The 24032-nt window shown below is 38.4% G+C and overlaps 2 protein-coding genes across 12 annotated transcripts in view; one reads left to right on the top strand and one right to left on the bottom strand.

Moving 5' to 3' along the window:
- The window catches only part of LOC127065470 (CCR4-NOT transcription complex subunit 6-like), a 519140-nt gene that overhangs the window by 380495 nt on the left and 114613 nt on the right, over positions 1 to 24032 (top strand). The window lies entirely within an intron of this gene.
- Positions 14581 to 24032, bottom strand: part of LOC127065493 (uncharacterized) — an 80100-nt gene continuing 70648 nt past the window's right edge. Inside the window, exons 2-7 of one of the 3 annotated variants that reach the window (XM_050997920.1) lie at positions 18051 to 18156; positions 17825 to 17951; positions 16239 to 16389; positions 15883 to 16009; positions 15295 to 15550; positions 14581 to 15014 (exon numbers count right to left, since the gene is read on the bottom strand). In XM_050997920.1, the coding sequence (XP_050853877.1) occupies positions 14691 to 15014; positions 15295 to 15550; positions 15883 to 16009; positions 16239 to 16389; positions 17825 to 17944 (978 nt within the window). In that variant the 5' untranslated portion in view covers positions 17945 to 17951; positions 18051 to 18156 and the 3' untranslated portion in view covers positions 14581 to 14690. Of the gene's footprint in view, positions 15015 to 15294; positions 15551 to 15882; positions 16010 to 16238; positions 16390 to 17824; positions 17952 to 18050; positions 18157 to 18856; positions 19097 to 19134; positions 19301 to 24032 lie in introns of those variants that run through there. The other 2 variants (XM_050997922.1, XM_050997921.1) reach the window with 2 other exon arrangements.

Genomic DNA, 24032 nt, shown 5'->3' with positions numbered 1-24032 from the left:
AATAAATAAATAAATAAATAAATAAATACATAAAAAGGGGGAAAAAAATATGCGAAAAAAAAGTCTCTGAAAATCACTGTATCCAAATGTCGACAATTCGATCAAAGCTACTCTTTTATTTTATTTTTTTTTCATTTACCCATATGTGTGTGTGTGTGTGTATGTAATATATGTATATATAAATTCGATCAAAACATTTTATTTCACGAGTAAACGATACGATAAAAATAATAAAACTTTAAAAATCGCTGACGATCGAGCAGAAGACTCGAGTGCTTTTCGCTCTGTTCGATATTTAGATATGTAGAACACGTCCCTTGACTATTTCTCTCTCTCTCTCTCTCTCTCTCTCCCTCTCTCTCTCTCTCTCTCTCTCTCTCTCTCTCTCTCTTTTCTCAATAGAATCGCACGAACCGGTAAAGTTCAACGGAGCGTAATTTTTGCCAGTACGCGACGATGTCCTCCTTGGTCCAGTCAGACGAAAATGCATAGCACTTACACCTGTACAGCCACGCAAGAAAAAGCTTCCGATTCGTTTGAATTGCAGGCTTTACTTCGAACACATACTGAAAAAGGAGCTTCGTACATTTGGATCGTTCGATTTCAGACGATCGCGAGAAGTGAAATCCCGAAAAAAGCCTTTTCGTTCTAATGATCCGTTTGAACATTCAATTGGAAGGTCGATTTCAAAAACGGGAGTGTTCTCTCTCTTCGACTGTTATTCGATAGAGAGTAAGGGAGTTGAGAAAGAAAAAGGGAGAAAGAGAGAGAGAGAGAGAGAGAGAGAAGAAAGAAAAAAGAGAAGGAGAGAATGAAGCCATCAAAGAGTTCCTCCTCTTCTTCTTCTTCTTCATCTTCTTCTTCTTCTTTTTCTCCTTCTCCTTCTTCTTCTTCTTCCTCGTTTAACGTGCATAGGTTTCGAACTCTTACCAATTGAAAGTTGCCTCTTTGGTTTCTAGAAGCGATCTCGAGGCTAAGTGAATAATAAGTAGTGGTGTCTTTGAAGGAGGAAGAACAGCGGGAATGTTTGTTTGTATTAACATCCGGTGGGTGCGATAAGGAGAAGACGGACTTGCCTTTTCTTTCGACAACGGGCCGTTATTATTATTTTCCTTGCCGCGAAAGCTGCGATGCTATTAACGATCGGCCATAAAGTTGTACGGAGGTCACGCTTCCCCTTAGTCTTCTCTCTCTCTCGCTCTCTCTCTTTCTATCTGTTTATTTCTCTTATTTGCTCTCTCTCTCTTCCTCTCTCTCTCTCTCTTTCTCTCTTTTCTTTCTTTCTTTCTTTCTCATTCTATCTGTTTATTTCTCTTATTCTCTCTCTCTCTCTTTCTTTTTCTCTCGTCGCTTTCTTCAAGGGCTCCCTCGAAGCGGCAGAGGAAGAGATGGATCTCGTTTGCGCAGAGAAACGGCGAGGAGTGTGACTCGCCAGTCTGGAGATAGCTTTAGCAAGAGATACACGTGGCTAGGTGGCTTATTTGTATGCTCGTGTAAGGTGCTAATTTGCGAAGTACACGGCATATATACATACATACATATATATATATATATATATATATATATATATACATACGTACGTACGTATGTAGCTACGAACGCGCGCATACGAACGACGCATATCCTCGAGCGATACCAGAGAACGAGCATAGATACCGTGAACACATAGAGAACGAGAGAAAGGGAGAAACGGAGAAAGAGACAGAGAGAGAGAGAGAGAGAGAGGAGAAGAAAGAGAGAAAGAGAGGGCAAGGAGGCTCTTCCAAAGAGAGGGAAGGGATAGAACGTGCAACTGCATACTCACGATAGTTAGGCGTTAAGGCAGATATCGTGCGTACGAGAGATTTCCGGCATGCTGATGCCCAAGCGGAAAGCTCCGTGAGATATTTCTACCTCCTTCTGTAGCTTCCTTCTCTTCTTCTTCTTCTTCTTCTTCTTCTTCTTCTTCCTCCTCCTCTTCTTCTTCCTCATCCTTCTCGATCTTCATCTTCGTTTCTCGCTCCAACAGTTCTTATTTCGTTTCGAGAAAAAGAAACTAACGAAGATAGAAAAGAAACGGTAAAGATCGCTGGTGATAAACATTAACGTTACTCCGATAATAACGCGGTTTAAGAGATCGATCGTATTATATTTCTTCTTTCTTTTCTCTTTCTATCGTTAAGAACCGAAAAAAGAAACCGATACGGGAATTTATCTCAAGATTCTTCCTTCCGTCCCGCTTTATCTCTTATCCTTAAGTATATCTCTTACCGGCCAAGGACGCAACTTTATTTTCTCTATCTAACAGAGAGAAAGGAAACCGAATAGGACTCTGGAGCACGAGTATCGATAACGCCAGTCGATACGTCCGTTTGTTGACGCGTTATTTCTTCTTACATCGATCGATTCAAGAGTTGTAAGAATTTCTCTCGCTTTTCTCAAAGAGAAAGAGAGAGAGAGAGAGAGAGAGAGAGAGAGAGATGCAAGGCGAGTTCACCAGCAATCGCCAATGGCCGGCCGATCGATCCGAGCGTGCTTGTTGTTTATCGATTGCCTTCGAGTACCGATTATTACGGCGCCTGGGACCGCCAGTGTAAACACTCGTAAACATCTCTTTGGCCTCGTTCCTTCTTTCGCTCACAATCAGTACTTTACTCGATCGAGTCTACAGCCGATCGTTTTCGACTCCTCCACATACGTAGTGGAATATCTTCTCTCGTAACGTCTCTTGCTCCTTTGCTTCGCTCGTTTTATCTTTTTTGTTTATTTATTTTCTACATCATTGTTATTATCTTTCTTAAATACGTTTTTCCTTTTACTTCGTCTTTCTTTTTTTGTTTTGTTTTTTTTTTGTTTTTTTCTTTCGAGCCCCTTTACATTTACATACGTGTATTACATTGTATGTATCTCCTTATGTAAATGCGTATCACCGAAAGAAAAATTCATGAGGAAGCATCAAGGAAGCTTGAAACTGTCCGTGAAAATGAACTTTGCTCGTTTCTGAATTACGAGCTCCCAACACGGAGACCATCCCGTTTATCATCTAACCAAAGAAGGAACTTTATGAATTTTATACTAGGAGAGAGAGAGAGAGAGAGAGCTTTGTGCAGTTGTTTTCTACAAACAAAGTATGACTTTTCCCGTGTTACTCTCTGCGAATTAGACTGAAGAACCTTGTCTGCTTTGTGGATAACTGAATAGAATATGTAACGAGAATTTCACTGTACCTGCTAATTATTTTCTTAAATGGTCCTCCTTTATTAGATCAAATCGTAGTACGTTTCATCTTCCGAGAAGAAATTTGTTCCTTTTAAAGGATGATCGTTTAATTTACAATGACAAAGATCGTTATAATTATCTAACGAATTTAATCGTCGAATTAACGTTGTACTATCTAAAATCAAGTTTTAGTAGATCCCGTAGCAGGAAGAAAATCAGATCTTAATTATGTTCACCGTTCGAGAAACGACGTTTCTCGTAACTTCAATCGTGACTCAAATCACATCCTATCAGCATCTATGTACTTACGATCGTCGATTGATCATGATTTATGACGATCCATCATAGTCACGTGAACTATTTACTTGATCTCGATCCACAAATAAATCGATTCGACGATATTCTCCGAGAGATGCTTCGATGACGATGAGATCATATTTCTTTGACACACACACACACACACACGCGCGTGTGTATATATCCTTGATAATCTTTCGAAGACAAAGAAGATAAAGGAAGATGAATTTGATCGCACAAGTGCGTGAGTAAAGATTTGCAAGGAAGTATGAAGAGGTGAGAGAGAAGAGAGAGAGAGAGAGAGAGAGAGAGGAAGAGAGAAAAGAGGGAAGGAAGTCCAAACAATCGAAACTCCGAAAGTTTAGTCTAGCGTACTCCGATAGTCCGCAACTGCGAAACCTATTAGACCGAAATGGCGTGACTCCGCTCTGCTTGGATGCGCAGTCGTTTCAAAGTTTACAGCACACCGGTTATCAATAGCAAGTCGAGAGGTTGCCGTATTATGAACTTATCACGGAGACAGTCGCGGACAACTTTACCATTAAAGTTCTCGCCGCGAGAACTCGCTGAATCTTCTCTCTCTCTCTCTCTCTCTCTCTCTCTCATCTCTCTCATCTCTCTCTTTCTTGAGTTTAGTAGATCTTTTCTCTTCCTCTTAGAATCTCCTTTTGCTGTTTCTCTTAAGACTCTTCTATCTCCTTTCTCTTTCTCTCTCTTTTTCTCTCTCTTTTACACTCTCACACTCTCTTTATCTCTTTCTCAAAAGGTACTCCCTGAACAATAGGCTAAAAGCAAGCTACGATACTCGTTTGAGAAATACTAGTCTCGCGCAATATAATTTTACAATACGTTCAAACTAATTTAAGAAGAAAATACTAGAAAGGCAAATGGGATGTTAGCGAGTTTGGGATCATAGATTTTTTTTTTTTCTACGTAGTTACACAGTCTATGTACATTTACATAGTATGTACCATTACTATCGTTCAATGTTATCCCTGTACTGTACGAAGCAAGGCACGATAAAACGTTAGGTTCACCGGTCAAGGAGCGAAGAGGATTTTCTGGAGACTTCTTGGTTCTCTTGGATACTTTCTGTAAGGGGGAGATCCTTCTCTATTGTAAAGCTTGACCGACTTGGAGTTTCTTTAAGTGCTACTTTCGACATATTTTTGCCTTGGAGAATCTTGGAATCCCTTCGACCAAACGCTTTCTACGTCTCCTTTGTCGAGAATAGTGTAACGTGATATCGAAGCTAATTTAAGAAAAGTCGCGTCAGCGAACTCGAAAAGTTTCTCATCTTTTCGACTTTCTTCTTCTTCTTCTTCTGGTTCTTCTTCTCGTTCTTAATAAATGTCTATGAAAGGTAGAAAGAAAAAAAGATTATATTTAGAATATATATATATATATATATATATATATATATATATATAAATATATGGGAAACTTTATCCTGATTACAGTATACTGCGCACGTTTATTCGCTATGCAAGTTGAATAAATGAGATTACATTGACTTGCAAAATTGATTAATTTTCCATCTACCTCGGTAAAAGTTTTAACGACGAAGAAAAGTTATAAAACTTAGGCTTTTACGTTGAAAATTTTACCGTTCTTTTGAATCCCATAACGATCATTCATCTCTTTTGTCTCTCTTTTTCAGGTACGTGAATCGAAGCGTGTTGTCGGTGCCAGATAATTAACAGTCGGGATTAAGCGGTAAGGAATTATCACGTCCGATAATCTTTGACGCATAGCGGCCTCGTAAATTAATACGATTTTTTTTTTCTTTTTTGTTCTCTTTTTTTGTCCCCACTTTCTCTCTCTCTCTCTTTCTCTCTTTTTTTTTCTTTTCTCTTTTTTTTTTATCAATCCCTGTTATCTTGAAACACATACACGCGCACGTACATCGCACGGTTCGATTTCATTTAAATTTATTTCGTTTGGAGTAAATGAAATATATAGTTTCGGTTCGTGAAAAACATCTTATTTTTCTCAAACGAAAACAACAAAGGGTAGAAGAAAATATGATGGAAATAAGGAAGACATCTACTAAGAAGGTAGCGTAATAAAAATCAAATTTGATTTCCCGTCATACCTTTTCGCACCATTTCGTTCGCCGAAAACTCATCAGCACTTTTGCCACTCTCACGAACTCTCGAATTACTTCGCTTTACGATAATGGCGGATCATAAAATCGAAAAGAGGAGATAAAATTCTCCGCGTATTATAACGGCAGGTCCAAGCTGCGTAAGATTTCTTCGTACTTTTTCTTTTTTTCCTTTTTTTTTTTTCGAGACTCCTTTATCGTTTAATGTTTTTTAAACAAATATTTGCTGGATTCGAGTAATAAATGAAAAGTTATAAAATCGTTTACCATCGAAGTATATTATTTCAGAAAATCAAATATTTAATGTGTATACATATGTATATATATATCGAGTCTTGAAAAATAGAAAATTTTACTTTGGCTAAGTAAATGAAAATTGATCATATTTCATGAAGTACCAAGGAAGAAATTCATTTTGAAATATCGTAGGAGAAACGCTCATTAAGAGTTCAATCGCTATAATGACCCCATTTTAAAAATCCTTCTTGATTATCGACGAAAACTCGTTAACGCAAATTCTTAATTTACACTTTTCATCTTTGGATTATGATACATCGTGTATCTTGAAACAAAGCTGCCTGAGTTGTTATCGATCGTTTTTCCGATGTGCATGCTTTTTTCTCTTCAATTTTACTCAGAATCAATCGTTTTCTAAGGAAAACGATCAAAGTGATATTTAAACTCTTACTTCTTGATGTTGAATTCCTTCGTTTCGTTAAAATCGAATAGAAAATCTATTTTCCATTACTTTTCCTCTCTATTCTTTTTCTTTTTCTTTTTATTTATGATATTTCAACTTTTTTTCTTTTCCTTTTTTTTTCCTCGCCCTATATTCACTTACCGAAAATTAACTTTCGAACTATAAATTTGACAGAGTTATTAAATTTGTAAAAAACGAGTAGAACGTTGTACTGTTATCTATTTCGAATTATACGAATAATACTGGGACAATAACAGCAGTCTATTATTACGATTCAGTTATTAATTAATAACGAAATTATTCGTGGAAATTCAAAGGTAATGAAATGCTATGGCATTTTTGTTTTCGAGGCTTGGACCGTAGGAACGTTAATAAGTTTGATAAATTATTGGTAGCCCTTTTATCCGTGAAAAGCGCTTGGGGCCGTTTGAAAGCCCGTCGCATTCATCGACTCGTTACGTAAAATCCTATCTGCGTTCGCGTTTAATTAATTTCAGACTGTTTTAATGAAAGCGTTTCTACCGAAAGAGTAAGAGACAGAGAGAAAGAGAGAGAAAGAGAGAGAGAGAGAGAGAGAGAGAGAGAGAGAGAGAGAGAAGGAAAGACACACAGAGATATCTTTTACTCTTTTCAAAGGATAACACGAGCTATTTGCGATTGTTACGTAAATTTTGCATCTTTTCTTCTACCGATTCTTGCAAGCGAGTTCAAATCGTGTTGGTTAAAACGCGATGTCGACCCAAAGAGAAGCTTATTCAGAGACTCCTCGGTCTTTCACCCTCTTCTTCCCCCTTCTTTCCTCTCTTTTATCTCTCTCTTTCTCTTTCTCTTTCTCTTTCTCTTTCTCTCGGTCTCTCTGTCTCTCTGTCACGATATTTTAGCTCGCTCGAAAAAGCTTCGCAAGACATGGTTACGTAGCACCGGAGAACAAGAAACGTATTGTTCGAAACGATAGAAACGTCTTGCCGTTTAACAAAGAGCCACAACCACCGTTTTTAAGCGTTTTCTTAGATCATGGTGACGTGACTCTTCTTCTTCTTCTTCTTCTTCTTCTTCTTCTCCTTCTTCTTCTTCTTCTTCTTTGTTCTTCTTCCTTCTCTTCTTTAGATTTTTTAATTTCTATTTTTTAATCTTTTTTTTTCATGAAAGACATGTCTATTCTTTGATACAGGGATATCGAAATTTTTATTTATATACGCTTTTATTCAAAGCGTATTTTTTTTTTGTGTGACCAATCGAAAAGAAAATGTTATTTGAAAATAAATGTCTAGTCAAAACGGAAAATGCGATTTCGTAAACGTTCGCACGGAAAATGCGTTTACGCGAGATAAATGCAGACGTATAAAGAGATAGAGAAAGAGAAAGGGAAAGAGAGAGAAAGAGAGAGTCGAAGTTTGCGGGAGTTTATAGACGAATTTGTTACTAATTATGACGACTGGCAATGTTCGAGCGGAAACTTTTGAAAGTGGAATTTCAAAGGGCCGAGAGTTCCTTGCCTCTCGAGTAATTACATTTACATTTCATTTAAAGCTTCCGTGATATATCAGCAAACCGTAACGAAACGTCGGGACACGGCCGAAAGGGGAAGTTGGAGAACTCGCAACGCAACTTTCCTGACATCCCAGACACCCGGTATGTGCGAAGCTAGTTCGAATGAACGTTACACTAGAGCGAACATCAGGAATGCCGGTAGCAAGAATTTTTGAGGGGTCTAATAACGCTTAGATTGACGCAACAATGCCGTTATTTGTAAGAAGGTATGAAAGAAAGAAAGAGAGAGAGAGAAAGAGAAAGAGAGAAGAGAGGAAAATCGTGAGATCGAAGGTCGAATTGAAAACGATTCTATTTCCTAGACAACACGGCAAAGGGGAGCTTTTGAGCGTGGGATACTCGGATATAATTAAAAGTTCGTTTCGAAGAACAAAATTACAACGAATTCGACTAGGTATTTTTCTCTTGTTTGTTCACGTTCGTGAACAAGGATTTTCCTCCATTCGTATCTTCCAACTTTTCGATGAAAATAAAACGAGACAACCCTTGTTTCCAAGTATATTCGCAGAAGATGAAAACGTAAAAGTAAATAAGTAAATAAGTGTGCAAATAAATAAGTAAATAAGTAAGTAAGTACTTGCTATTTAGATATTATCTAAAAAAAAAAAAAACGGAAGAAAGAGAAGGAAAAAGGTAGAATATCCATTTTTGTGAACGCGAAAGCGATCTCGAGCCATCACCGGTGGGAATCGAAAGCAAAATTGCTTTCACTCGCGAGTCAACTTACAAGACTCTCGACCCTTCGATCCGCAATCGTATTTCTTTCAATTGGCTTCCAGAGACTCTAGTCCCTTCGATAGTACGTGTTATCCCAATCTTGAAATCATTGGAAAATGCGGCTTATGTCAAGTGTCATTAGGCTTATGTCAAAGTTTATGAAATTTTCAACGACGAATATATATATATATATATGTGTATGTATGTATATGTATATGTATATGAGTAGTACGTAATATGGGATAGAGGAAAGAAAATACTTGAAATCATTTCGAGAAAGAGAAATTCCGTTTCTTTTTTTTTACCTCTTTCTCTCTCTCTCTTTCTCTTTCTTGCGCGCGCGCAAGGATTCAACAGTGCGAGAATTTAAGACAGAGTTTAATTAAAATGTCGAGATTAAGCGGTCGCGTGTTTCTGAATATTCTTCTAATTAACTTCTAGCGGTAGATTCTCCGTGTCTCCGCAAATCTCTTTCTCCTCTTATTCTGGCTATACTTCCTTTTCCTCTTTATCTCTTCTTTTCTCTATATATCGTATTCGATGAAGAAAATTTCAAACTAAACAAAAGTACGAACAGAAACGGGATTAAATTAATTCGAACGTTTCAGACGTAATAAAATCTTATAGCTATAGGGTGGTTGGGGAGTGGAGATAGGAGAATAGAGGTGTGGGAGAGAAGGGGAGAGGATGGGAGGGACTAGAAAGAGGGAGGAATTGGACGAAATTAAATCGTTTTTATCTCAGTCTGGTCTCTGACCGTTTTCGATATTCTAGCTGACACTTTACTACTTTCTAGATAGGAAAGCACCATTTCGATGCGCTCTCTGCGTATAAAATCTGTGGGAAAAGCACGAACTACGAAACTACTGGAACGGGCGCGCGCGGACAACATATTTTCTACATCTCGACTTTATTACTGCTCGTTTCGCACGGGTCCTGCGAAATCATAGAAGAGGATGCGGAATGAGATTTCTCTAATACCATTCTGTTCCTCGCAAAAGCGAAAGAGATAGAGTAAAGGAGAGAAAGAGAGAACGAGAGAGAGAGAGAGAGAGAGAGAGACATCTAATCTGTTTCTCTTATCGACGAGCTTTCCCTTTTGCGTTAGAAATAAAACGAAAGAAATAAAAATAGTATAGCATCCGATCGATTTCTCGCACGATCGACGTGCGAATTCTAGCAGAGCCGCGAAATGGGCTTCGGAGAAGAGTTTCGAGATGGCAATAGCACCAGAAGCGAAAGAGGATATCAGTGAAAAAAGAAGAGAGAGAGAGAGAGAGAGAGAGGGATAGTTTGAGAGGAGGGATTGCTTGGAGAGAGTCGAATCACCGTCGAGAAGCAATATTGGAAAGCGGTGAGTTCCCTGGTATCAGCTGCGAGCAACAGCTCCTAATAAAATATGATATAATCCCAATACCCCATAAACTTAGACGTGGCCTCCGTAACTGGCATACGATATCAAAATCGAAGTCTTCTCGCGTCCTTTCGAAAGGGAGAGAGAAAGAGAGAGAGAGAGAGAGACAAGCGTCACGCGATAAGCGCAACCCTCCAACGTTCTTATTCCTTCCGAATGAATTTATTACTCCCCTTTTTGAAAGAGGGTGCGAGGAGTGGTAGGCGAAACTATCGATAGAAGAAGGGAAAGATTATGAACAATTCTGTCTGTTATTATTTTCTTCTCTGTTTTCTTTTTTTTTTTCTTTTTTTTCTTCTCGTCGTAATTCCCTTTCTTTCTTTCTTTCTTTCTTTCTTTTTTTCTTTTTCGCTTTTCTCTCGCAAAAGTAGAAAATTCGTGAAAGGTTTTAAGTTACACGTCTTCCCACGTCTTCCTCTCGTCTACGTTTATCGGCAAACTGATTATAAGTTTACCGTTGAGGAAGTTTATCCACGGTTAACCATGGACATTAAGAAGGCTGATATCGCGTGTACGCGATAAGCGCCTAGACGTCCAAACTTTTTCCAAAGTATCGCGCTAAAGCTATTATTTATTAATAAAATGAATACCGAGCACGCGATCTATTATAATCTAAAGAAAATTTCTAAGTAGTCTAAACGCCTTCAATTTCTTTTTCCTCTCTCTCTCTCTCTCTCTCTCTCTCTCTCTCTCTCTCTCTCTATCTCTCTATCTCTCTCTCTCTCTCTCTCTCTCTCTCTCTCTTTCTCTATCTTTTTCCTTCGTTATTATTTTCCACGTAACAATTTTTCTCTCGCCGAATCAGAGAGTAAATTGTTCAACGAAATTTACGTGATTTTGTTCTCTCTCTCTCTCTCTCTCTCTCTCTCTTTTTTTCGAAATACTTCCATCCAACGATCTTAACGTTAAACGTTCATATATTTACTCGCATTCAAGGAATATTCAAGAAGGATTAATTAATCTTTACTCTGCAAATATTCTAAGTACCGCGTAGTAATTGTATGAGTGAGTAAGATGCAAGAAGAACGTTTAAATGACGGTGCAGACAGAGACGAAGAGAAAGACTGTATACCTAGGTGTCTGTTCTGGTCCTAATTAAACCGGAGTTGACTCATTATCGTCGTTAAGATTAGACTCAGCGAGAGAGAGAGAGAGAGAGAGAGAGAGAAAGACGAAGAGAATTCTCTCCCTTTCAACGAGCCTGGTTAATAGCGTTATCGCGAACCACCGTTTGCACTTTGGAATATAGCATTAAAAGGCCTGATCTGAAGGAAGTCTTCGAAATTTCACAATTAAAAAATTAATTCATCAATTTTACTTCAGTCGATCTCCAGTTTAATCCACTTTATCGTTTATTTATAAATTTTTTTCTTTTCGCTTTTTTTGTTTTTTTTTTATGAAAGACCAGAATGAAACTTTGAAATGAATCGTAAAATTTGTTGGCTTCGTTCATAAGGCGATCTTTCTTAAACGTTTTATACGTTCGTGGAATGTTTACGAACTTTACACGAATATACACATACACACGTACGTATACACAGATACGAGCATAGCAATGTGTATGTCATGACTACGTTTTCGCGATTCAACCGAGAATTACTCTCGGCTAATTCCTTCCGGACCGTACAATATATCTACATATATATATATATATATATATATATATATATATATATGTATGTATATATATAGCAGAGCTCTAGGTGGAAGCTTATTCATAACTTTACCCACACCTTAAATCGCCCTACGACCAGCTCTGTTATGTGTTACAGACGGATTACGCGTTAGACACAGTTTAAAGTCCGCCAGTTAAATCTTTACCTGAGAACTTTGGCTTCGATATACAAATTTTCCGAGTGAATTAATGCGATAAGAAAATAGAAGAAAGGAGAAGAGAATAGATATATTATCGCGATATCCATAATAATCTAATAAAATTGTTCTCTTTCGTGATTCTTATAAAATAAATAAACGTGTTCTCTTTAGTCCGGCGAGAGAGATAGATTCGTCTTTCGATTATAATATACATATGTATCTTATCTACTGTATTTTTTTTTTCAATTTTCTTACATTTATTTATTTATTTATTTATTTATTTATTTTCCTTTTGACGAGAGTAGCATATCTTCGCGATATAAAATGAAAGATACAAAACGAGTTTCTACAAGGATAAATCTAATATAAAGTCTTATCTCGATTCGATGGGGATATACGATCCAATAATCTTGGTAGATTCGCGCGTAGCACCTTTAGGGATTAGCGTATCGTAGGTGTCCGTATAACACGACTAACAAGAGCATCGATTACGGAACGTCGAAGGTTGACCCTACGTGGTTAACAGTACAAGCCGGTAGAGAAGACTCGATGAAGCCGCGGACTCTTGTTCCGTGGGCAGCGAAGCGTGCGAGAACAACTGGCGAGGTAAGGTAGAAAAAGGGAGACACTGTTACCGAAGGATAACATCGACGAGGGAAAACGAGGAAGAAACTCCTTCACAGACAGAGAGAGAGAGAGAGAGAGAGAGAGAGAGAGAGAGAGAGAGAGAGAGAGAGAGAGGAAGGAATCGTTCATAGAGAAATGTGTCTAAAGAGAAGGAGAAGTAAGAGGAGGTGGAGGAGGAGGAAATAGAGTGGGGTGAGTTAGCAATGCTAATTGTAAAGGCCTTCTTACGAACTCTCGCACCGCTTTCATGATCACTTAAAACAACAATAAAAAAAAAGGAAAAAAAGGAAGAAAGAAAGAAAGAAAGAAAAAGAAGTCGAAGCTTCCATTGTGTTTCTGTTTGGTACGATCGCTTCGAAGCATCTTCACGTTCATAGACAAGTATCGCTCTGTTCTTCCTCTCTTCCTCTTTCTACATGCTACTTCATAGCTTTTTCTCTTATCGATTCCCACGGTTAGTTTACGGAACGAGTACTGCTACATTTGTCGGAATACGTCGTGACTCGGACGTTGATGAAGAGTGCACCAATTCGCTGATCCGTTAAGGATTTAATTCAATCAATTATTATTCTTCTCTTTCATTTCCAAGGTTTGATAGGATTGGTATCGTGAGATCACGTTGCAAAATCGTTGGAATTCTATCGGATATCTGTATAATAGATCGCATTAATTTTTATATACTTTTGATATATCGTGCTCTATTTTTTTCTTTGTTTTTTTTTTTCTCTCTTCTCTCTCTCTTTTTTTTTTTTTTGATTAAAAGGAAATCAAATTATCGAAGTATTCTCGATCGGTCAGATACATATAGATGTATACGTATAGGTACGTCATACATACATACATACACACATATTGTCCACCCTATCGATTCTTGCCCAACGGTAAGATCATGGTCGAGATTGGTTTGATCGCTTTATGCCCGTTACGTGCCAGCTTCGAGACGTTTCTCTCTGTGTCATTCCACTCGAGAAAAACTTGAAAAGAGAGCAACGTGAACTCTCCTCCTCTTTCTCTCCCTCTCTCTCTCTCTCTCTCTCTTTCTTTCTCTCTCTTTCTCTTTCTTTCTCGGTTTTCTACTCGCTCGACCGATTGGATTTCGCGAACGTGCGACTGGCATCCGATGACAACGAGAAGCCGACTCCCGCCGGAGATGACCCTTTCTTGCTTGTATATCGAGAACAGAAAATAAGTGATCGAAATAGAGACAGAGAGATAGAGAGATAGAGAAAATTAGATAACATTGCTTCTATTTCTTCATCTTCATTTTGATCTTCATTCTTTTTCCTTTTCTTTTACTTTTCTTTTGGTCGTTGTTGTTGTTCTTCTTGTTTCTTTAAAAAAAAAATGTATGCAAAAGTCAACGACGCGATACGTTTCGCTTAACACGAATCTTATAACGCATAATTTACGATCTCCCAGAGTGTATAACCCAACTGTTTAGATAAGCGTATCCGGGAACTTCTTTAAGAACGGTATACCACACTCGTTAGAGTAAAGCTATCTTGAAGTTTCGCGCGGCAAAGACGAATTACGTTGCCATTCTCGGTCCTCCTTGTTCTTTGGGCCCATTGTTAAATCGTAGAATCCTCTTAGTTATAGCTGTTAACAATGGAACTTTCAAAAGTTCGATTCAATTCGTTCCGACTTTGAGTATGTAGTACCACCTTCCTCTTTCACTTTGGTACTCTATATTAATAACGTTAGATGAATGGTCGAACGTTAATCATCTTGTAGCAACTTTAACATATAATCTGTTTCTCTCTTTGTCTCTCTCTCTCTCTCTCTTCTCTGTTTCACGTTTGTTCTTTTGATCATTCTCTTTTGTACCTATTCTCTATAACGACACGAGCCAAAGTTAAATCTTAAACTGCAAATTCCCTTACGGAATGGGCTATTCGTCCATCAGTGAAAACCGGTAAAACGTTCGAGAGTGTTCAAGCAAAACTATTTGCAAGTAGGGAGTACGTACTAGCTTATTTAAGTTGGAGCACGTTTCTGAATTACCAAGGGTTTAGTTGCTCTCGTTTGAATTCACTAGGGAATATCGTATTTGTACGAAACAATCGTTAAGAAATCGATATAACGCTGAAATTGGTATAAACGCTTTGTTCGCTTTATGAATTTTTTTTCTTCTCTCTCTCTCTCTCTTTGTACATATCAAAGAATCCCTTGATAACCTTGAACGATTACTTCATACAAGATTATCATCTTTTTTTGTCACTTAAAATAAATCTGTAACGAACTTTTAAAGCTATTGGTTTTATTTAATCGTCAAAGAACGTATCGTACGGACGTGTATTTCGTTTAACGCGATAACGATTACGCATGGACCAATCGGAATCGTAATCCAGGTCAAACTCGTCGAGATGTGTCTCGTAGAAACGATCTCCCGTGACCTGCCTCGAACAAAGGGTGCAACCTTCCGAAGGTTGGAACATTGTCTCTCCGTTAGGATACTGTAAAACTTCTGAAACACTTGCACCTCCTCTTTCGACTCCTCCTCCTCCTCCTCCTCCTCCTCTTTCTTCTTCTTCTTCTTTACCTTCTCTCTCGTTGACGTTCTCTGTTTGTTCAGAAGCATCCCGCACCTGTTTCGAATCGTTAAACGTTCTCGAGTGAGAAGTACTAGGCGACGATAAAGTTAATCCTTTTTCTTTACCGGCTAACAGAAATTTTGTTTCGAGTTTGTTGAAAAGAACCTAGTTTGACTTTGGTTATGTTACACGAGGAAATAGTTTGAAACGATTGATAGATAAAGAAAACGATTAAAAAGAAAAAAGTAACAAACAGAAGAAAGATAATACATTCTTTTTCTTTTTTTTTTTTTTTTGAGAATATACGTTTAAATAGAAACAAATCGTTTCTCACCTCCCATAATCCTTGATAAGCTAGTACAGCTAATTCCGAGTTTGGGTTAAGTTCATGTTCGCGTTCACTGGGAGGGTCCAACTTCGAGCTCGTAATTTCGACTAATCGTCGCTGTCCACGACGAGGATGCCACGGGTCATCGCTTTTATTTTCCGCCTGTGCGTAATTTCCGTAATTATGTCCGCAGAACGGACATACCAGCCTCACTTGTCTCTCTCGACTCAACATCAGAGGTACGAAACACAATGGCCAACATCTGAAAAGCGAATGGTTATAACGGTGTGGCATTGTTTCATTGAAGGATACACGAATGCCAGGCTATTTTCGTTAATGATTTTCCACCAATGGAATTGGTTCTGTTGGAAATGCTACGATAGAAATAATGGAGTATAAACTAGTCTATTAATCGTTATCGACTTATGTCTTCCGACCGATTTCGTATTTATCGGAGATAAATTTTCGACATATTTGTCTGTTGGCTGTTACCTCGCTTATTTATGACTTTGATTATATCCGATTCTTTGTCTGACCAGAGTTTCATTGATAATTTAATGGAACAGATAAGAGAAAGAGAGAGATGTAACTAACCCTAACAAGCAAGTAGCACCAAGTCTCGAGCTCGAAAACATGTGTCTCTTTGTGAAAACTATAGGTAGAGCATCCTCGTTACACACCGGACATAATAAGCTCTTGTCGTGATACTTCCAAGTTTCCACTGTTCAATAAAACAAATATCATTTGATAATTTTAACATATATCGTAGGACGTGTTGATTGCAATTTTTTTGAAAGCTTCAAAGATTGTCACGTGAGCTCTTTGTAAAAGACTTTCTCTTTACTTTTTTTCCTTTCTTTTTATTCAATCGGTGATCATTAAAAAAAAGAAAAGAAAAAAAAAAGAAACAAATAAGAAAGATCTAAGCTCTGATCGAGGAATAGACTAACCTCTGGTCGAAAAAACACTCCTTTTTCGTTTACTATTTCCAAAAGGCCAAATCTTTCTGGATAACTTCGTTCCGGAGATCCACGAGCGCTGCTTGGCTTCGTTTTCAGACCGATCGCGTTCTACTTTCTGAGGTATATAAAAGTGCGCTTTCTAAAATCATAAATTTATCCTTGGCGTCATTAAAACGCCGTTCACTTCTCAGGACGACGAGAGATTAGCCGCAATTATTATCTCGAGCGTCTCCGTTGATAATTATTAACGTGGCTTCTCGTGTGTTCAGATTACGTAGGATATAATATTAAGTTAATTTATTTATCCTCGTTGAAAGCGTAAAAAGAAATTTTCTAAAATATTTATTAACCGTTTCGTAAATTTTTATCTTTATCCGTACGATCAGTTTTCCTTTTTTTCTCTTTTTTTTTTTTTTTTTTTTTTTTTTAATAATTAATGACGAATACGTTTCATACGTTTTAAATGCATTTCTAGAAGGTCTGCGATCGTTGTAAACATTTTATTAGAAAAAAATCAAAAGATATATATATATATATGTATGATGTATGTATGTATGTATATGTGTACGTGTGTGTGTATATGTATGTATATATATATATATATATATAGGAGAACGTTTTCAATCGTTTTTTATATATAGAACGACGTTGATTTAATCTCGAAAGAAGGACTCTTCTCTCGTAGCCTTCTCGCGAAAGCTCGTGGACGAAGATGGAAGTCGAACTTGCGAGTTCTCGGAATCCGGTTGACAGGGAGCCAGGCCGTTATTTTTATACTCGTAAGTCCCGTAAACGTATCCACAGGCCGGACAGATCATGCGAATCTTCTTCGTGCGTTTCATTAACGGTATAAAACAAAATGGCCAACATCTGTCGCAAAGGACAGTATTTTTGTTTCTCTCTCTCTCTTTTTTCTTTTTCTTTTCTCTTAATTCTTTTTTTTTCTTTTTTCTTTTTTTTTTTTACTATCAAAATTTTAAATCATCGCGAACGTAGAGAAAACGGGTATTAGGGACTAGATACGATCGATTTAGCTTTCTAATTTACTCGTTCGATGTCTATAAATTACTTGCTCGTGACTCTAGATACTGTATACAGTTCGATTGGAAAAATCATTAATTACGAGAGAATCAATGGCGCTTTTCCAAAGCTTTGCCTAAAAGGGTCGGACGATTGTCAGGACTAAAACTGACAAGTTGGAGCTTAAGTTCGTGAACCCGGGCTTGTCATTAATCTCTCCCATCGGGGACGCTCGCGGAGTGCGCGGAAAATTAATCGTTGGATCCGTGCACTGACCAAAAACTCGGAGAGGCGTGTCCCTCTTTCGTTTTATCGTGCTCTGCTTTTAAATGCTCAAACGTTTCCTACCTCTCTTCTTTTCGCAATCGTTAATTTAAAAAAAAGAAAGAAAGAGAAGAACAAAAAAAGAGAAAAAAGAAAGAAAAAGAAAATTATACGGGAATGAAATCTTTCGGAGATGGGAGCGAACGAGAGAAATAATAAAAGAAGAAAAGAAAAGAAAGAAAAAGCTGCTAAACTTTTTTTGTAAAATCGTCAATCGGTATACTAATTACCCCAGGAGACAAGTCGCTGCCATATGAGACGTTGTCAAGTTGTGTCTGCGTGTGTGCAATGCTGGTACAAGTTCCTTTCTGCATTGAGGACAGATCTTTTTCTCGTCGTGCGACTTCCATGTGTCCACTAGAAAACAAAACAAAACGAGACGAAACAAAAAAAACAAAAAAAAATTACGAAGACCCAAAGAATCTTCTTAAATGTTTCTACATCGCGTAGATATACCACGGGTCGTGTAGATTCTCTTTCTATCTTTTTCCTTCGTATTAGAAAGCTTTGCTTGTGCCGTGCCGTTCGATTGTTGTCTTTCCAAAATTTGTTCACCGTTTTCCTAAAAAAAGAATAATAATAATAATAACAACAACAATAATAAAAAAATTGGATCAATAAGAAAATGTCGTATCTAATAAAATCATAAAAAGAAATATACGTACATACATACATGTGTGTATGTGTGTGAGTGTGTGTGCGCGTGTGTATGATCGTTCGAGGTTGAAACGCATTATAAAACATCTTGTATCTATCGAACGAGTAAACGAATATTCCCATTCGAAACGAGCCTTTACGTGAATGCATCATAAAGATCGATTTCCCGCGACGATGCCTCGGAATTCTTTTCACGCTCGGCATTCGTTCGACGTTTTATGAGAGGGAAGAAACTGGAGGGTTCTCCTTTTGCGTCCATTCCAAGACTTTATACGTTTCACGAGGTAAAAGAGACGAGTCACGGTTCAAGAATGTAACACGGGTGATAAGAGTAAAGGGGTTGAAGGTGGAACACATAGAGATAAAGAAACAAGCGTAAGGGCAATCCCGTACTACTTCTATGTACTATAGATAGAAACGTTTCTTTGTGAGTGCTACTCGTTTGTTGAAAAGAAAAAATAAATAAAATACAAGAAGAAGGAGAGGATAAAAAAGGAGAAAAGAATAATAATACAAAATTCCTCTTAATCGATGAAATATTCAAAGAGAAAAAGAAAGAGAGAGAGAGAGAGAGACAGACATAGAAAAATATCATCGATATTTACGTGATTATCCAATCCCAGAGCAGAGATTTTTCGATGATTTCTTCGAACGTGCCCTAAAAGTCGATCGGTGTCTTTTCCTTTATCGCTTACACGTTTATCGCATATGGGACACCACGTGGCTATGGAGGTCTAAACGGACGAAAGAAAAATATGTTAATGCGTAAAGCTGGAAATGCGATGATGAACTTAGAAGGAAAGAAATATGCATATATATATATATATTTATTTAAATATATATATATATATTTTTCAGTCCGCAATGTGATGGAATAAGTAACCTGCGTTCCCTCTACCATATTCCCGTGGCTTCCTTTTTATGATTCTTTTTCGTTCTCGAGACTCATGCTCTCTTTCTCTCTCTCTCTCTCTCTCTCTCTCTTTCTCTCTTTCTCTCACTTTCTATCTTTCTCTTTCTTTCTCTCCCTCCCTTTTTCTCTCTCTCCCTCTCCCCCAAGAGAAAAGATAGAAACGTTTTGTGGATAGACGTTGGGTGGTTTTACGGTTGCGTTGACAAAGCTGAACTTGGCGAATATCGTGCCAGTAAAGTGCCTTGAATTTGTCACTCGTTCTTATACGACTACTTCAACGCATATCCGAGCGTCGTTTTCCTACATTTTTACGATCACCTACCATAATAAAAATTTGAACAAGCAAATATAAAGCGCGATTATCGCTCGGCGAAAATAGTAAAACGATGGTAGAGAAAGAATAAGAAAGATAGCGTTGACGATTAAAAAAGAAAAACAAAGAAACGGAAAGAGAAAAGAGGCCATAACCACTTAGACAATTTTATCCTGACATCATATTTCTATTCTATTTTTAAACCCAAAGCGTGATGATAAATAAGTATAGCACTTTGTCAGAATTATCGAGAAAATTACGTTTTGTTTCTTTTCTTTTTTCCTTGATAAAATTCGGACGTTATTCTCGAATGTAATAAAAACAAGGGTAAAAAGGAGAAGGTCGAAGGGAGCAGAGAGGAAAGGAAAAGAAAAGAAAAAAAAAACAAATCAAGAGAAAATAGAATAAAAAACGACAGAGCTTTTTCTTACTTATATAAAGGATATCGATGTTCGTTCGTCCGTTCGTGTTCGCTCGCTCGTTCTTTCTTTCGTTCGTTCCTTCATTTGTTCACGAGGTGACATCGCGTTCGTATTTTCTCGAAGTCTTTCGGCCAAGCGGAAGTACTTTCTAGAAGAGGAGGAAAGGGAAGTAATCCTCAAAGTGTAAAACACGCGCGAGAGGTGGTAAAGCAGCTTTTACTGAATTCCCCGCGAGAAAGTTCCGACTTTAAAGCTGAAAGTTTTGCCACGTTGGGCAGAGATAGAGAGATGAGAGACAAAAGGGAACGTAAAAAGAGAGGAAGAGATAGCGATTGAAGAGCAGTAAGAAAGAGATAGATAGATAGATATATATATATATATATATATATACATAAAGAGAGACAGAGGGACAGAGAGAAAGAGATAGAGATAGAGATAGATAGATAGTGAATAAGAGAGATAGAGAGAGGAGGGAGAACAAAGGTCCGCACAAAAGCTTGTCACGGATGGCGGACGCGAGCTAGCGTTCGTTTCCGTCGACGGTTTTCGGAGCGAGGAGCAGCGCGAAAATTCCGCAGTTTCTCTACTTTTAGCGGCAGGCCACGGAACGGCACCGGACGTCGCTCGCATTCGAGATTCTACGATGCGGCACGCTTCGGCCCAACGTAGAAAACTTTCCACTTCGCTACTGGATTTGGTCCATTGTAGTTTGATTAGTGCCGGATCGATTAATTCTTCTTTCTTTCTTTCTTTTCTTTTTTTTTTGTTTATCTATCTTTTAATTTTTTTATTTCATTCCAGCATCTTACAATTACTATTTTTTCAAACTTTTCTTTCGCAGTAGTACGCGACCCGATCCAATTAAAATCCCTTTGTTTCTTTTTTCGTCTCTTTCATCTCCCTCTCTCTGTCCGATTACGATTTACTTATACAAACGAATTATTTACAAATTCATTATACCGTGTTATATTATACAATTCATTGTATATCATAAAATTTATAATATATCGAGGTAAAGTCAACGATTCGTACGATAATATTATCTAGAAAGTCAAGGAGCGGAAGTGAGCGTTGTCAGTAAGAGAAAGAAAGAAAGAAAGAAAAAAAGAAAGAAAGAAAGCAACAGAGAAAGAGAGAGAGAGAGAGAGAGGTGGGGTCAACCACAGAGCAACGTTCTTTTCACGGGTGGACGTTTACACGGTAATGAATACCATGGTTCTGTCTCTGGTACCGCTTGGTTAAATGAACGAAGCACGGTACTCTGTACGGGCAAGTAAAATTGACGGACGGGAGATCGTGAAAGGCAGTAATTGAATTAGAGGTAGACGAAGACGACGGAAAAGAGAAATAAGACGAGGAAGAGGAACGAAGCACGATGAACGAAGACGAAAGATACGACGACGACGACGACGACGACGAGGACAACGACGCGTGCATTCGCGCGCACGCGTGCTCGAGCTAGCAAACGACGGCGCCGTTGGCAGTAGGTCAGGAAATCAGGGCGCCTGGAATAAGTGTTGCGAGTGAAGCAAGTTGCTGGAGAAGGGAAAAGAAAGAGAGAGAGAGAGAGAGAGAGAGAAAGAAAGAAATAAAGACTCGTTGGAGATCGGTACCGTTAGTCTCGTCTACCTTCTTCTTCTTTTTCTTCTTGTTCTTCTTGTTCTTCTTCTTCTTCTTCTTCTTACGTCCCGCAATTCCTTCTTTCCCTTCTTACAGGAATGACGAGTCTCGAGGCAAGTTGCTGCTAAAAAGCGTTCTATCGTCGGTCCGATAAAAGGATCGGCAAGAATTTCTTGCTTGTTAATCGACTGTTCTGTTCTCTCTTGACCTTGAATTCAGTCACCCTCTATACTCTTATGATTCTCTTTGATCGAAGTCGAAAAGATAGAGAAAGGGAGAGAGAGGGAGAGATAAAGAGAAAGATACAGAGAGATAAAGAGAAGGAAGGAAGGAAGGAAGGAAGGAAGGAAAAGGAGGTAGGCGACGAACAGATTTATAGCTTTTATGTATCGGCATCTCGACGGACGGTATTATAGGCGGTACTCATTAAATCCCGGCGTGGCCAAGCGAGTTCAAAGAGTCCGGGATAATTGCTGCACGCGGTCAGATAAGGTGGTAGAAGAAGAAAAGAAATATATATATATATATATATATATATATATATATATAAATATAAAGAGGAGAAGGCAAGAGGGTGTGGAAAGAGTTAACGTGGCTCAGACTCTTTCGAAGTGTCTTTGCCCGTTGGCCCTTGCAAAAAGCGTTTACACATCGAGTCCTATCTAATTGCCGGTCGATTCTTCCTATGTTTTGTCGAAGGGTTTAGATAATTGTACCTCGATCGTGGAGGAATAAAAATAAAAGAATAAGAAGAAAGGGACGAAGTAGAAAAAGACGACTGAGAAGAAAAAAGGACAAGGTTAACGCGTCCTCGAACTGAATTCTTCTGAGGAGAGAGAGAGAGAGAGAGAGAGAGAAACAGAGAAAGAGAAACAGAGAAAGAGAAACAGAGAAAGAGATAGAGAGAGATAGAGAGAAGGGGTGGGGAGAAAGAGAAAACACCGAAAGCCGATCGTATCTCAAACTCGTGGACGAGCAACTCGGCGTGGCCAAAGCAAAGGAAAGTTACGCTCTAAGTCCGAGTGCTTCGAGTGAGATCATTTATCTCTTCGGCTTACCAATAATAGATATTATTATCGTTTATCGTGGTAACAGGGGCTGGACTTAAGCCGGCCCGGCCATTAGAGCAAGCGGCCTTTATACTTTCTTATCGGCCCGCCACCAGGCTCCTGGTTTCTACCATCCTCCGTCGATGTAACGCTTTTAACCCTCGAAAAAAGTAGCCCTCGTACTACCTCTCCCTTCTCCACCTACATTCCCACCCTAACCACCTTAACCACCCCCTTCCCGTAACTCCACCGTCTCCGTTTTCTCTTACCTTACATGGGTGCTTCCAATCGTAAAACTTTTTGTCCGGGGCCCAACGCGTTATCGGCCAATAAGAATTTTTAAGGTCGACAAAGTTTCTTTGCCCTTTCGATGATATCTCGACGATACTCTCTCGGGTTCGGGTTCGGGTTCGAATTGAATTTACAATGGACACCTATGGGTTTTCGATCGTGTTCCTATATTTCTAAGCAAAGAACGAAGATGAAGATAGGAGACGAACATTACATACTACATATGTACGTAGGATCCGTTAGGTACCTAACTACTTGAGGATCTTTGCGAATTCGATCGATCTATAAAAAATGTACATAGGTTATAGACAAAATCTCACGTAACTGAATACATAGGTATTTTATATTCTCGTGTAATTTTTATGTGTTGTCGAGGAAGTAATTGTCGAGTCGAGAGGAAAAGAAAAAAGTACAAGAATAAAGAAAAAGAAAAAGAATGGATAGCGTTTTCATTAACCGATATTTGGCTTTCGTGTTCAACGAAACGGATCGTCCGTCCCATGGATTCAATATTTCTCTCGTGTATAACTCTCACCTCTCTCTCTCTCTCTCTCTCTCTCTCTCTCTCTCTCTCTCTCTCGATCCTGGCAATAATAGGAAGTTACGGACCGGACATGGCACATTGTAGAAGCGAGGCATATTGCCAACGTGATCTCGAGTGTATGCGCTGTGTCAGTGGTATAGCATAGTGCAGTTTCACGCTGCTTAGAGTCGATCGCCATCTCTACCTTCAATTTCGTATGAAACGATCGATCCGTCGTGGCTACGTGAAATGCCGAGCTCCAGCTCGACGAAATCGGACGAACAAATGATTTCCTCCTCTTTTTTCTCTCGGCTGAATGAACACGCATGGATAAAATAAACGAGAGTATAGCGTGTTCTGTACCAATACTCTCGTCGTGTTTAATAACGAGTATAACAAACAAACAAAAAAGAAAGAAATGAAAAAAGAAAGAAGGGAAAGAAAGAGACGCGAAAAAAAGGGAAAAAAAAATAATAAAACAAACGAACGAACGAAAGAACGAACGGACAACAGCTACGAACTAATAGAACGAACAGAATTCTCGAGGAGATTCATAAAAGATATAAGAAAGAATGACCGCATCTGGCCGAGTCATCATGATCCAAGGATAGTCATCTTTTCTATATGAACAATTTGTACAAGACGACAAA

The sequence above is a fragment of the Vespula vulgaris genome, chromosome 8 (assembly GCF_905475345.1).
Source record: "Vespula vulgaris chromosome 8, iyVesVulg1.1, whole genome shotgun sequence".
Classification (NCBI taxonomy): Eukaryota; Metazoa; Arthropoda; class Insecta; order Hymenoptera; family Vespidae; genus Vespula; species Vespula vulgaris.
The sequence above is the reverse complement of the archived record's forward strand: the minus strand, read 5'-3'. Positions and strand labels throughout refer to the sequence as shown.